Source organism: Stegostoma tigrinum, chromosome 25 (genome assembly GCF_030684315.1).
Source record: "Stegostoma tigrinum isolate sSteTig4 chromosome 25, sSteTig4.hap1, whole genome shotgun sequence".
NCBI lineage: Eukaryota > Metazoa > Chordata > Chondrichthyes > Orectolobiformes > Stegostomatidae > Stegostoma > Stegostoma tigrinum.
In genome coordinates this window covers 11882845-11897348 of record NC_081378.1, presented here as the reverse complement: position 1 = coordinate 11897348, position 14504 = coordinate 11882845, and the positions used below count along the sequence as shown (strand labels likewise).

The window sequence follows — 14504 nt, the reverse complement described above, 5'->3', positions numbered from 1 at the left end:
CTCCTAGTGCTCCGGTTTCCTCCCACAGTCCAAAGATGTGCAGGCTAGGTGGATCGGCCATGCTAAATTGCCTGTGGTGTTCAGGGATGTGAAGGTTATAGGGGGATGGGTCTGGGTGGGATGCTCCGAGGGGTGGTGTGGACTTGTTGGGCCAAAGGGCCTGTTTCCACACTGTAGGGAATCTAATCTAATCCTAAATTACCTGGTTCTTTACTGTGTGTAAAATCCATACAGCTCATATTACACACCTTTAAAATGTCATTAATTAAACAGGCACTGTGCCAGACAAATATACTATTATCAGCTGTTATCTTTAATATTAAACTAATTGTTGATTCAATTATGAATCTAATCAGCTTTCAAGAAACATTAGCTGAATTATTTTAACTTTTAGATGGTGGATGATCTGTAAAAGAAAAGTAATCATTTTTATTACTTGATCAGGTGAACAGCTTTTCAAAGTGCAATAACATCTGATTACATTTAACACTGATTAACATTTACTTTAAAGCTGTATTGCTTGACACCCTGAAGAGGTTTTCCTGGGTTGTATTCCCTGAAATCCTAATTTAGCAGGACCTGATAAGTCATCTTATATCTGTATAAGTTGAAAATTTCAGAACGTAGAGGATAAAAGGACTCAGCAAGCCTGAGTATTAGAAAGTGATAACCCGAGCCTGCTATCTGTTTGTATGAGTGTGGACACAGCTATTACTATTGTTATAATTAGGTGTAGAGCCAGATGAACACAGCAAGGCAGGCAGCATCAGAGGAGCAGGAAAGCTGGTGTTTCGGGTCTGGACCTTGCTTCAGAAATTTCTCAAACTCCAGCATCAGCAGTTCCTACTAATACTATTGTTTTGATTTAGTCAGGGAGTTAATAAGCTTTCAAAACAGTGATTGCATAGGTGGGTATTGATGGAGTATGTGGTGCTTTTTCAAAATTGGATTTAAGATACATTTAAGGGGAAGATGGATGAGAACATTGGGAGACAGAAATAGAATGTTACTAGGGTAGCGTTAGCTGAATAGGGACAATATTATTATTCAATATAATTCCATTGAAGATTAGAACATAGAACATAGAACATAGAACAGTACAGCACAGAACAGGCCCTTCAGCCCACAATGTTGTGCCGACCATTGATCCTCATGTATGCACCCTCAAATTTCTGTGACCATATACATGTCCAGCAGTCTCTTAAATGACCCCAATGACCTTGCTTCCACAATTGCTGCTGGCAACGCATTCCATGCTCTCACAACTCTCTGTATAAAGAACCCGCCTCTGACCTCCCCTCTATACTTCCCTCCAACCAGCTTAAAACTATGACCCCTCGTGCTAGCCATTTCTGCCCTGGGAAATAGTCTCTGGCTATCAACTCTATCTATGCCTCTCATTATCTTGTATACCTCAATTAGGTCCCCTCTCCTCCTCCTTTTCTCCAATGAAAAGAGACCGAGCTCAGTCAACCTCTCTTCATAAGATAAGCCCTCCAGTCCAGGCAGCATCCTGGTAAACCTCCTCTGAACCCTCTCCAAAGCATCCACATCTTTCCTATAATACGGCGACCAGAACTGGACGCAGTATTCCAAGTGCGGTCTAACCAAAGCTTTATAGAGCTGCAACAAGATCTCACGACTCTTAAACTCAATCCCCCTGTTAATGAAAGCCAAAACACCATATGCTTTCTTAACAACCCTGTCCACTTGGGTGGCCATTTTAAGGGATCTATGTATCTGCACACCAAGATCCCTCTGTTCCTCCACACTGCCAAGAATCCTATCCTTAATCCTGTACTCAGCTTTCAAATTCGACCTTCCAAAATGCATCACCTTGCATTTATCCAGGTTGAACTCCATCTACCACCTCTCAGCCCATCTCTGCATCCTGTCAATGTCCCGCTGCAGCCTACAACAGCCCTCTATACTGTCAACAACACCTCCAACCTTTGTGTCGTCTGCAAACTTGCTGACCCATCCTTCAATCCCCTCATCCAAGTCATTAATAAAAATTACAAACAGTAGAGGCCCAAGGACAGAGCCCTGTGGAACCCCACTCACCACTGGCTTCCAGGCAGAATATTTTCCTTCTACTACCACTCGCTGTCTTCTGTTGGCCAGCCAATTCTGTATCCAGACAGCTAAGTTCCCCTGTATCCCATTCCTCCTGACCTTCTGAATGAGCCTACCATGGGGAACCTTATCAAATGCCTTGCTGAAGTCCATATACACCACATCCACAGCTCGACCCTCATCAACTTTTCTAGTCACATCCTCAAAAAACTCGATAAGGTTTGTGAGGCATGACCTACCCCTCACAAAGCCGTGTTGACTGTATTTGATCAAGCCATGCTCCTCCAGATGGTCATAAATCCTATCCCTCAGAATCCTTTCTAACACCTTGCAGACGACAGACGTGAGACTTACTGGTTTGTAATTGCCGGGGATTTCCCTATTTCCTTTCTTGAAGAGAGGAATTACATTTGCCTCTCTCCAGTCACATAGCCTCATACTGCGTTGACAGTTCCAGTTATATTATAATTTTCTGTGCAGTATCTCTACTTTCCTGCACTTTATATTTTTCATCTTCTATATATAAACTGAACAATGACAAAAAGCAAACTGGACTCATTTCTCCCGTGAACACTATCTTACACATATGTAAAAGACTAGTATTGGAATGTTGTGTTTTAACATTGTACTGTCACCTGGATTGTTCTATGGAAAGTAATATTACTGAGTATTTTACTTCTGATTATAAAAATAAGTAGGAACCAAAATCATCATAATGAATGGTCAGCAAGGATTTCAAAATGGAAAGCCTTGCTTCACCAAACTCATTTCATTTTTCTGAGAGGTCACAGATTCTGTAAAACAGAATAACTCAGTAGATATAATGTATCCAGATTTCCTTCTTTACACTACCACAAATTAAAAAGCACTGTGCCTAACTAAGAGATTTAAACCAAGTTTGGTTCACAACCAGTGCTGATAAAGCTCTGTTGCAAAATGAATATGGTCGGTTTCACCCCCACCCCTGACAATGGATGAAATATTTGTCCATACCTTTCTTCCCTAGCTCCAATTGTGTTGCACATTGTTTATGACCAGAATTGGATTGAGGTGGAACGCATGCCACTGTTAGCAATTAGATTGCCAACACTTTTTCTCAGGAAAATTCTCACTTTTGGTGATCACCCATTATAGATCCATCTAATTTTCCTTTACATTGAAGCCATTAAATCCAGTAGTTGAATGAACTGCAGCTGATCTCCACAGCCTCTGCAGGAAGTGAAAATTGATCCTTTTATTTCAGGTTACAGCTGGAAAAGGGCCTTTCATTATATTACAAGATGTCTGCACCCCAACTATAACATTATATAATTCTTGGGGCTTCAAGCAGTGACCTTTCAGAGGAGATGATGGCTTAGCAGTATTACCATTAATCTGTTACTCCCGAGACTGAGCTAAAGTTCTGACCATATCCAGAAGAGGAATGGCTGGCTTTTGCAAGCTGTTCAGACGGCTGAAGGGGTAAGATTGTAGTCTGTCCAAAGTGCTACATTCTCAAAATGGTATTCTTATCATGGGCTGCTGGTATGGAAGGGAACATCCAACCACTTTAGGAGATCAGATATAGGTGTAACCTCCATCTGCCATTTTTTAAAAACTCGGTTTTAAAAAATTGGAATGAGGAGTCAAATGATGACCGTGAATCCATTGTCAATTTCATTCCTTTAGGGAAGGAAACTGCCATCCTTAGCTGATCTGGCCTACATGTGACTAGACCCACAGCAATGTGGTCGATGCTTTACTGCTCTCTGGTCAATTAGGGTTGGCTGGCTTAGGCAGTGATTCACAAAAAATGAATCAAAAAATTAGTTCATGCTGTATTGTCTTCCAGTTCAAATTACGCCCTCTGTTGTTCTACACTCACGTATATCATTGTAAAAATACCGCTTGTGTTTACTTGAGCAGCTCAGGAACTGATAGATTAATTGGGGGTATTCAGCGCAGTGATCATTCCAAGGAACTGAACCCTCAAAAATACCCAAACCCATATATTTTGTCCAAAACTCAAGTGCAACAGAAGGTTAGACCTATATCTGATTTCCTAAGGATGTTCTCCTCCATATCAGTGGCCCATGATAAGAATGCCCTACAGAATGTGTCCTTTTGGACAGACTACAATCTCACCCTTTCAGCGGTCTGAATGGCTTACCGAAGTAGGCTAATCCTCCTCTGGATATAATGGCCCAGGTTCAATTTCTCCCCCAACCCCTGTATTTAAAAGGTAGCGAGAGGTTGTTGAAACATAGTGGTAGCCTTCCTACCTCATGCCTAGAAGGCCTGTGTTCAAGTCCCACCTGCCCTAGAGATGTGTCACAGTATTTCCAAACAAGTCAGAAAATATAACTGATTTGAAAAGTAATTATCTCCAGCTGCATGGAAATTTTTTTAGTATATTTAGCCTTGTGTATTACTTTAAAAAAGCATATCACATCAAAGCTTTTTGTCTTGCACTCATTAGGACATTTTGCAAGAATACCAATTCAAGAGGAAACCAACATTTAAGAAGGTGCTGAGAGTACACTCCTCTCAAACAATATACATGTTGGTTTAGCCCCAGTTAATATTCTTGTGAAATTTCTTATGAATGCAAGACAATAAGCTTCACAAAATGTGTTTTTTGTTGCTGCAATGATCATATTCTGTCCTGCCAAATGACTGTTTTTATTCTCCTCACTTTCTTCACAACTGTGAGTAATAGGAGCTGTTGTTGGACACTGACAAATGAATCAATAATTAAAAATGGCTAAAAATCAACCAGTCTTGTAGTCTTATGAGTGGACAGTTTGGTGGGTCTGCTTATAGATACCTGGTCAGTAGACATTGGGTGGTTGTTGATGTTCTCAGAGGGAGGACCCGTGTCATTGACCACTCGACACTTAGCCTGAGGCCCACATCTTGAATCCCACTCCAGGACTTAGCAAGCTGTAAGTCCTTCAGATCGATTAATGACAAGGGTGACGCCAAGAGAGCCTCCTGATGAATCTGAAATGGAGCTGTACCCTCAAGGTGTAGTCATTGGTGGACTGTTTTGGGTAAAATTAGGCATGATGCAAGGTCATGCTTTGTCTGTCTCACTATGTTACTAATGTGAGAAGGCAATTGAGATCAGACTGAGGCTCCTGGCACAGGAATTGTAAGGTCAAAAGGAAAAACAATGAATACTAAATGTGAAAGAGGCTCTCCCCCAAGTGTATTGACCGCACCAGTGAAAAACCATTGCAGCTAGCATTCATAGATTTATGGCAAGCCTGTACTTTCCCTTTAAAGTAATAATTAATCAGCCTCCTTAAAAAAATGAGTACAGCTGTGTCTAGACTCTGACTGTTGAGTCGTTGGAGATCAAGGGTTGAGAGGAAGTTTGTGGTATGCTGTCTGGGAAAGAAAAAGACACTATAATTCTACCCTCTGACAGGAACTGCATTACCAGACTCTGTCTGCCAGCACATGCGCAGTTTCTTCTGCCCCTGCTGTTACTACGGTGCATATATCAGCACCCACTGACGCTCACTTCCTTGTCAATGGGGCACTGCAATTGCACGTGCAGGAAGGGCAGCCTCTTCAGCTGCAGTGTTAACAGAACACGGTTGACATTTTTGATTTGATTTATTACTGTCACATCTACCGAGTTTCAGTGAAAAGTAGAGATAACGACGTATGGAGCTGTATGAACACAGCAGGCCAAGCAGCTTTTGTGCTCCTAAGATGCTACTTAGGCCTGCTGTGTTCATCCAGCTCCACACTTTGTTACCTCGGATTCTCCAGTATCTGCAGTTCCCATTATCTCTGATACAGTGAAAAGTGTTGTCTTAGGTTCTTTACAGGCAGATTGTACTATACAAGTACATCGGGGTAACAGAACAGAGTGCAGGATACAGTGTTACAGCTACTGGGAAGATAGAGAGAGATCAACATTAATGAGGTCCATTCAAAAGTCTGATAACAGCACAGAAGAAACTGTTCTTGAATCTGTTCGCACAATCTTTTATATCTTCTGCCCAACAGAAGAGGGTAGAAGAGATTGTGTCTGGGGTAGGAGGGGTCTTTGATTATGTTTCTGATTTTTAATTATGATCCAGGCCTAGAAACATTATAACCATTGCAGTAATTCTTCAGTTTGGTAAATCTTTTGTATTCTATCACATTAACTCAGATCTAGACAGGGCATTGTCAACATGGACTCTGGTACATGTAGCAACTGAAAAGGATCTAATGTAGATGTACCCGCTTACAATTTAATTTTCATAATAACCCAGTTCCAAATCAAAACTGAGAGGTTTAGAGGAACGTGGGAAAAGATAGAATGAAAAAACTTTGTTCTTCCTAATGGGAGATGGGATGGATGTAATGATCATAATTTTGCCAGTTAGGAATTCCATTCCTCGAGGAATAATTCAAATTGAAACAATAGGGAAGCCTAAAGATGAAAAAGGGAAGGACAAGTTTTTATCTGTAATTTTAAGTACCTGAGATTCATAGTCAATAGTCTGGATTCCTTTGTGCTGTTAATCTTCTTGGAAAGATGTCAGTAAATTGACATACGTGTGCACTCTGCCACCAGTTTAGAAATTGTAAGCGTCAGTCTTGGAATAAAAGCAAAAAATTACTTGCAATAAATAGCAGCTGCAGTAATATCCATGTAGAGAGGAAAAAGAGTTAATCTTTCAGTCAATGACCCATTCTTGAAGCAAATGGGAAGAAAATCCATCGATTGGAATGTGAAATAGGCATGTTGATGACCTATTACGAGGACAAGGAAAGATGGCATGAAGATGTTGACCACGTGATGCAGGAGGAGTGTGAGGAAGACTTTTTGTGCAGCGAATGCTGTTGACCCAGGATTTGATGCCCGTTAGGATGATGGGAGCAGAGACAATTAATAATAATGGAAAGAAATGGAATGGGTGCTTGAAGAAAGTAAAGTTGAAGAACTACAGGGTAAATCGGAGGAATGGGGCTGACAGGATAGAGGATCAGCAAAGACTCAACAGGCTGAATGACTTTCTTCCGTGCTATAAATGCTGCAATTCTCACATTCCACTTCACCACCTTCTGCTGACTGTTCTTTTATCCATTTCTTAGCTAATATTGGCTATCTCACTTAAAGGTTAAATCCAGATTGAAACCAAACATTAGGAATTGTTAATGATCTGGAAGATGCTGTTTAAAAAGGATAGATTCAATGGTAACTCATTTTAAGAAAGAAAATTGCATAAATACTTGTAAGAGGGAATAATATTGATGGGAATGAGAAGATGACTGGCACTGATTCTTTCAAAAAACTGGTACAGTAAACATGAGCCAAGAGGTTTTTTTCTGTGCTATATCATTCAATGATCCATATCAAAATGCAAGTTAAACACCATTACATTATGAGATAAAGATTGCATATTATTGATTGCTATAACTTTATAATAATTGTATAAATGATACGTAAAATTTCATGTGTTATTCATTGTCTATTAGTGGCTGTGTAGGTCTTATGACACAGGGGTAGAACCCTGACCCCTGATCCAGAAACTCTTGAATTCAGGGTTCACTCCAAGACCTGTTGGCTATGGAATGTGTTTGTAATGTCAGCAACCAGGTTGAGTATTAACCTGTAAATCCTTCCGATGTTCCTGATGACAAGTGGTAAGCATAAGGAAATCTCCTGGTCAACCATCGCACAGCAGGCATTGCAAATCCACTGCAGTGCTTTGTCCACTGTGTGCACCGATTCCATGGAAGTGTGTGGCCCAGTCTTTGCAAGTGAGAAAAACCAGAAAGACAGTGGCTGAAGCCTGAAACTAGGAGTGAAACCAGAGACATGTCTTTGACAGATATATTGATGAAATTATGCCGTATGTGAACTTTTACGGGCAAGCCAGAGCACTGGAAGAGGTATTTTAAGTATGTCATTGCCCCAAAATGTTACTGCACACATTTAGATTTGAACAAGAAATATAATGAGGCTAAAATATGTCTGGTATGTGCAGAAATTGTTTTCTGCACTGAGTACACTGCATATCATCAGCATCTGTTATTTACATGTACCCTGTTGGACTTTGCAAGTTGTTACCCAATGCAGATTATGGATGGAATGACCTGTTGTTCAGAATGGTAGTCTTCCAGCAGAAGGCAGCGCTTAAATATTACAAAATATTACATAAAGTTAGCTATTGAAGTGTCGAATCCACCAGAAAAGGTATGGAAAAAATATTCGATCAAGCTTACAGATGAATTAGGAGCAGGAGTAGACAAGTCAACCCTCAAGCCTGCTTCACCATTCAGTAAGATCAGGGCTGATCTGACAGGCTCACATATCCGTTGAGCCCAAATAACCTGTCAGCCCTGGCTTTTTGGGAATCTGTCTACCTCGGACTTGAATAGCTAAAGACTCTACTTCTACTGCCTGTTGAAGAAATGAGTTCCAAAGGCACACAACCCTGTGTGAGCAAAAAAAAAATCCTCGCCATCTCTATCTTAATTGGGCAACCCCTTATTTTGAAACAGTGACCCTAGTCCTAGGTTCTCCCACAAGTGAAATCTCCCTAAAAATATTGCCTGGTTATCATTGCAAATGTTGCTTGTCCAATTTTTTCTAACAGGCTTGCTTTTAAACTTAGCTTTTCACTGATTTATCCTGATGCAATATTCTGAGTTTATCCTACTTGTGCTAGGATGTCACTGCGGTACACCTTGCCTGTCTTCCACCTCTTCCCTTTAACCTTTTGTCTGGAATTTCCTGGTCTTACTTGGGCAGTTTGGGAGCAGCTTTGCAGTACTTCTGATCTTTTAGACCATGAAAATTACCGTTTTGCAACAACAACTAGGAATTACTTAGCAGCTTTAGCTTAATACAATGTCTCGAGGCGCTTCAGAAGAATGTTTTATCTGTCAAAATATGACACTGGGCCACACATTGAGATATTAGGCCAGCTGACCATAAGCTTGGTCAAAGGAGTTGGTTTTAAGGAGTGCCTTAAAGGACAAGAAAAGAGGTAAAGATACTTTGAAAGGAAATTTCAGAGCTTAGGCCTTGGTAAGTCAAAGCAGATGCAGCAATGATGAAGTCAGTAACAGTAGGAATACTCAAGAAGCCAGAAGTACAGGGAAGAACTCAGAGAGTTATGGGGTGGAGGAGATTGCAGCAATGATGAGGGGTGAGGCCATGGAGAGATTTGAAACTACAGATGAGAGTTTTCAAATCCAACTGTTCTTAAAGCAGAATCCAATATAAGTCAATAGAAAAGGGATAGCGGGAGAATGGGTTTTGGTGTGAGTTAGAACATGGACAGTAGATTTATTTGGATCAGTTTACATGGAGTAGAATGTAGGAAACCAGCCGGGAGAACATTAGAGATAACAAGGTGTAGAGCTGGATGAACATAGCAGGCCAGGCAGCATCAGAGGAACAGGAAGGGTTCAGACTAGAAATGTTAGCCTGCCAGCTCCTCTGATGCTTCTGGCCTGATGTGTTCATCCAGCTCTGCACCTTGTTATCTCCGATTCTCCAGCATCGGCAGTTCCTGCTATCTCTGAGGAGAACATTAGAGTTGTCGTTCTGGACAAAAATAAGGACACGTATTTCAGCAATAGATGAACTGTGGCAGACTTATGACCAGATGATGTCATGGAGGTAGAAATAAGTAATCTTGATGAAGTCACCATCTGTATCAGATACTCATCATAAGATCAGATATGACACCAGCATCGTGTACAGTCTGGTTTCATCTCGAACACTTGCCAGCAAGAGGGAGAGAGTTAATGACTAGGAATCAGAGCTTGCCAAGATGACCAATGGTGACAGCTTCAGTTTTCCCAATATTTAGTTGAAGGTAAGTTCAAAACATCCACTAATGGATGTCAACAAAGTCACCCGATTCAGAGGCAGGTGGAAGGACGATGGGACAAGTTGAGAAAGGTGATGACAAGGTAGAGCTAGGTGCCATCAGCTGTGTTTGTGGATGTTATCACCAGGGGCCAACATATGGATGAGAAATAGCAGGTGGGAGTAGTGGGATGCAAAAATGGGAGTTGCAGAAATAAAACTGAAACATTAATCTGCTTGAGTCCATGTGTTTGCCTAACTGCACAGCATGATGCAAAACCTATCACGTACTTCAATCACTGGTAGCTCTTTAATCGATAAACAACGAGTTCCATTAGATGGGGCTCCGTTCCTCAGTTTGGATACATTAATTGTGAATGGCTGCTGCAGCAACACCATTGCCTGGTTTCTCCTCATGTACATGATAACAATTAACATAATTAACTTTCCTTCTCAAAACATTAACTAAGTAATCCAGATTGACCAGATAGGGCAATGTACTCCTGGTGGCAGAAGGGTTGAGAACCACAGAACAATGACTGAAAGTGATCAGTAAAAAGTGTAAAATAATAAAGTGTGAAGCTGGATGAACACAGCAGGCCCAGCAGCATCTCAGGAGCACAAAAGCTGACGTTTCGGGCCTAGACCCTTCATCAGAGAGGGGGATGGGGAGAGGGAACTGGAATAAATAGGGAGAGAGGGGGAGGCGGACCGAAGATGGAGAGAAAAGAAGATAGGTGGAGAGAGTATAGGTGGGGAGGTAGGGAGGGGATAGGTCAGTCCAGGGAAGACGGACAGGTCAAGGAGGTGGGATGAGGTTAATAGGTAGATGGGGGTGCGGCTTGGGGTGGGAGGAAGGGATGGGTGAGAGGAAGAACAGGTTAGGGAGGAAGAGACAGGTTGGACTGGTTTTGGGATGCAGTGGGTGGGGGGGAAGAGCTGGGCTGGTTGTGGTGCAGTGGGGGGAGGGGATGAACTGGGCTGGTTTAGGGATGCAGTAGGGGAAGGGGAGATTTTGAAACTGGTGAAGTCCACATTGATGCCATATGGCTGCAGGGTTCCCAGGCGGAATATGAGTTGCTGTTCCCATGTACGTACAACACATCATCCTCCGACACTTCCGCCATCTACAATCCGACCCCACCACCCAAGACATTTTTCCATCCCCACCCCTGTCTGCTTTCCGGAGAGACCACTCTCTCCGTGACTCCCTTGTTCGCTCCACACTGCCCTCCAACCCCACCACACCCAGCACCTTCCCCTGCAACCGCAGGAAATGCTACACTTGCCCCCACACCTCCTCCCTCACCCCTATCCCAGGCCCCAAGATGACATTCCACATTAAGCAGAGGTTCACCTGCACATCTGCCAATGTGGTATATTGTATCCATTGTACCCGGCATGGCTCCCTCTACATTGAGGAAACCAAGCAGAGGCTTGGAGACCGCTTTGCAGAACACCTCTGCTTGGTTCGCAATAAACCACTGCACCTCCCAGTTGCAAACCATTTCCACTCCCCATCCCATTCTTTAGATGACATGTCCGTCATGGGCCTCCTGCAGTGCCACAATGATGCCACCCGAAGGTTGCAGGAACAGCAACTCATATTCCGCCTGGGAACCCTGCAGCTTTTGTGCTCCTGAGATGCTGCTTGGCCTGCTGTGTTCATCCAGCTCCACACTTTATTATCTTGGATTCTCCAGCATCTGCAGTTCCCATTATCACTGATATGAGTAAAAAGTGTACAGTTGACCTGGGGAAAGTCTTTCTTTCAGAGAAGTAGTTAGGACCTGGAGTGTCCTGCCTGAGATTATGGTGGAAACAGATTCAGTTGTACTTTCAAAATGGTGTTGGACAATATTCAAAGAGAAAATGATTGCACGTCTTTGGAGCAAAGGGAGAGGGCTTTAGGGCTAAATAAGCTTCACTTGCACAGAGCCATGGTCTTCATGAGCCAAGTCATCTTTTTCTGTGCTCTGCTATGATTGTAGACATTTCTATTCTTTTTGCAGGGGCTTCAGTCATTGCAGACTTCTTTAATTGGTCCAAATTCCCATTCATCACTTTTTTGCAAGGAGCAATACCAACAGTCTCCATGTACTAAATTACCTGCCCCACCCTCCCCAGAACTTTGTGGATTCATAAATTCCTCTTGGATAGCATGATGGCTCAGTGGTTAGCACAGCTGCCTCACAGCCTCAGGGACCCGAGTTCCATTCTGTCTTCAGATGACTGTCTGTGTGAAGTTTGCACATTCTCCCCATGTCTGCATGGGTTTCCTCTGGGTGCCCTGGTTTCCTCCCACATTCTAAAGATGGGCAGATTAGGTGAATTAACCATGCTAAATTGTCCATAGTGTCCAGGGATGTGCAAGCCAGGTGAATTAGCCATGGTAAGTGCAGTGTTACAGGGATAAGTTGGGTCTGGATAGGATGCTGTCTGGAGGGTCATTGTGGACTTGGTGGGCGGAATGGCCTGCTTGCACGCTGTAGTGATTGTATGAAATTGTTCTAGGAATTTGGCTGCAAGAGTGAAGGGAAATTTATTGTTTTATTACTTTTTTCAACTAAAAGAAATTAACAAAGTGTTTTAAAGCAAGGCTGCATTGCTAATTATGGGCGGCCTGAGTTTGTTTGACACTCAAGTTTTATATGAATGAAAATCTAGAAAGTCGTCTGTTTGCAGCGACACCTGTAGAGGCAACATCTGTATACCCAGCAATATCGGCAGCTACGCCAGGATCACTTTCTGACCACTACACTGCATCAACCATGGACATTAAAACCACCTCAGGTGCGCTATTATTTAACACAAATAATTATTAGAGAACTCTGAGAAAAATGTAACAGTATGTGGGGAGCATTTAGTGAATTTTTAACTAAAAGATAATTCCTTAATATGTTAAATATCAGTTAATTTTACCTGTAAACTATTTCTTGTATACTATTCTTCTTGCATTTAATATGGAACCAAATTTTTGTTGACATGACATGTCCTTGGATAGCTATAAAATGTGAACTCTGCCTTGATGCAGTATTGGAGGAATTCAATTTCTCAGATGGGTAGCTCAGTGATTAGCACTGCTGCCTCACAGTGTCAGGGACCCGAGTTTGAGTATAGCCTCGGACAACTGTCTGTGTGGAGGTGGCACATTCTGTGGGTGTCCTCTGGGTGCTCTGGTTTCTTCCCACAGTCCAAAGATGTGCAGGCTAGGTGGATTGGCCATGCTAAATTGCCCATAGTGTTCAGGAATGTGTAGACTGGGTAGGTTACAAGGGGACAGGTCTGGGTGGGATGCTCTGAGGTTTGGTGAGGACCTGTTGGGTCGAAGGGCCTGATTCCACACTCTAGGGATTCTATATAAAAAAGTAAATTCAGGCGATAAAGGGTCTTCGCATAACAGAGATACCACCCTTGGTAGAGAGAGACCAGGACATGTAACATAAATAGACATGGCCTCGAAGGATCAGAGGCAGTTGACCATGAAAGGAGATAGATACCAGGGCTGAAAGTTTGGAAAAATGGTAATGGTTGTTGGGTTTTTGGTGGGGAAGAAAAAGTTTCCAGACAATTGATTGAAGATTTTGAGTTTATAGTTGGAAATTTTCTTTGAGTTGTTACCGCTTTGAGGTTACATTCCTTGGGATTGTTTCTGGTCAGCAGGCATAAATTTGCCAGGCAGCTAGTGTCCATGGCTAAGCAAGCTTTCTGCCACAGTAAGTGAAATATTAGTGCTCAGAGCAGTAACATCTCTGAGGAAATACCTGGTCTAGGGGAAAATGAGCAATGTGGATCCAGAGGGGTATAGTTACCAAATAAAAAAATTAGGGGTTGTAAAAGAAAAGGAACATTGCCGGGACTTCAATGATAGTGCGCCAGCCTCTGTTTTGCAAGCCCTATCTTCTCTGCATACCTCTTTAATTCAGTTGCCAGCTAAGCACAGTTTTGAAACAAATGTGGGAGGGTTATTGCTGTCTCTTCCAGCGCTGAGTGGCCTCACCAGCAGATGCAGCAAGCAGGTGAAGAAAACATCTGGTATGTTTGTGTTCATAGTGAAAGGATTCAAGTACAGGAGAAGAAATGTCTTGCTGAAATTGTACAGGGCTGTGGTCAATCAGGCTTGAAGGGGCCAAATGGCCTACTTCTGCTCCTATTTTCTATGTTTCCATGAAGTAGATTAAATAATTGAAATCAGTTGTAAAAGTGTTGAATAATAATCATGAGATTTCAACTGCCCCAAAATAAACCAACAAGATGAAGTAAGGGATAGAAGCAATAGAATTGAGTTTTCCAGCATGTGGTCAGTACTGTATAATGGTTAGAGAGGAAGCACTGCTGGATCTAGTCATGGTAAGTTAACAAGAGCAGATGAGAGAAGTGAATATATGGGGAACACCTATACAATAGTGATCATAACAAAATAAGGTTTTTAAATCATGTTTAAGGAAGACATAGAGTCATACAGCATGGAAACCGACCCTTTGGTCTAGCCAGTCTGTGCTGAACATATTCCCAAACTAAACTAGCCCCATCTGCCCGCTGCTGGTCCATAATCCCTTGTCTAAGCACCTTTTAAATGGCATAACTGTGCCTGCATTCATCACTTCCTCAGAAAGTT

At 42.3% G+C, this 14504-nt stretch overlaps 1 protein-coding gene across 2 annotated transcripts in view; it reads left to right on the top strand.

Annotated features, from left to right (window-relative positions):
• The window catches only part of il15ra (interleukin 15 receptor subunit alpha), a 97887-nt gene that overhangs the window by 59062 nt on the left and 24321 nt on the right, over window positions 1–14504 (top strand). For both annotated transcript variants that reach the window (XM_048554537.2, XM_048554538.2), the window contains exon 3: window positions 12572–12679. In XM_048554537.2, coding sequence (XP_048410494.1) covers window positions 12572–12679 — 108 coding nt within the window. The remainder of the gene's footprint in view (window positions 1–12571; window positions 12680–14504) is intronic.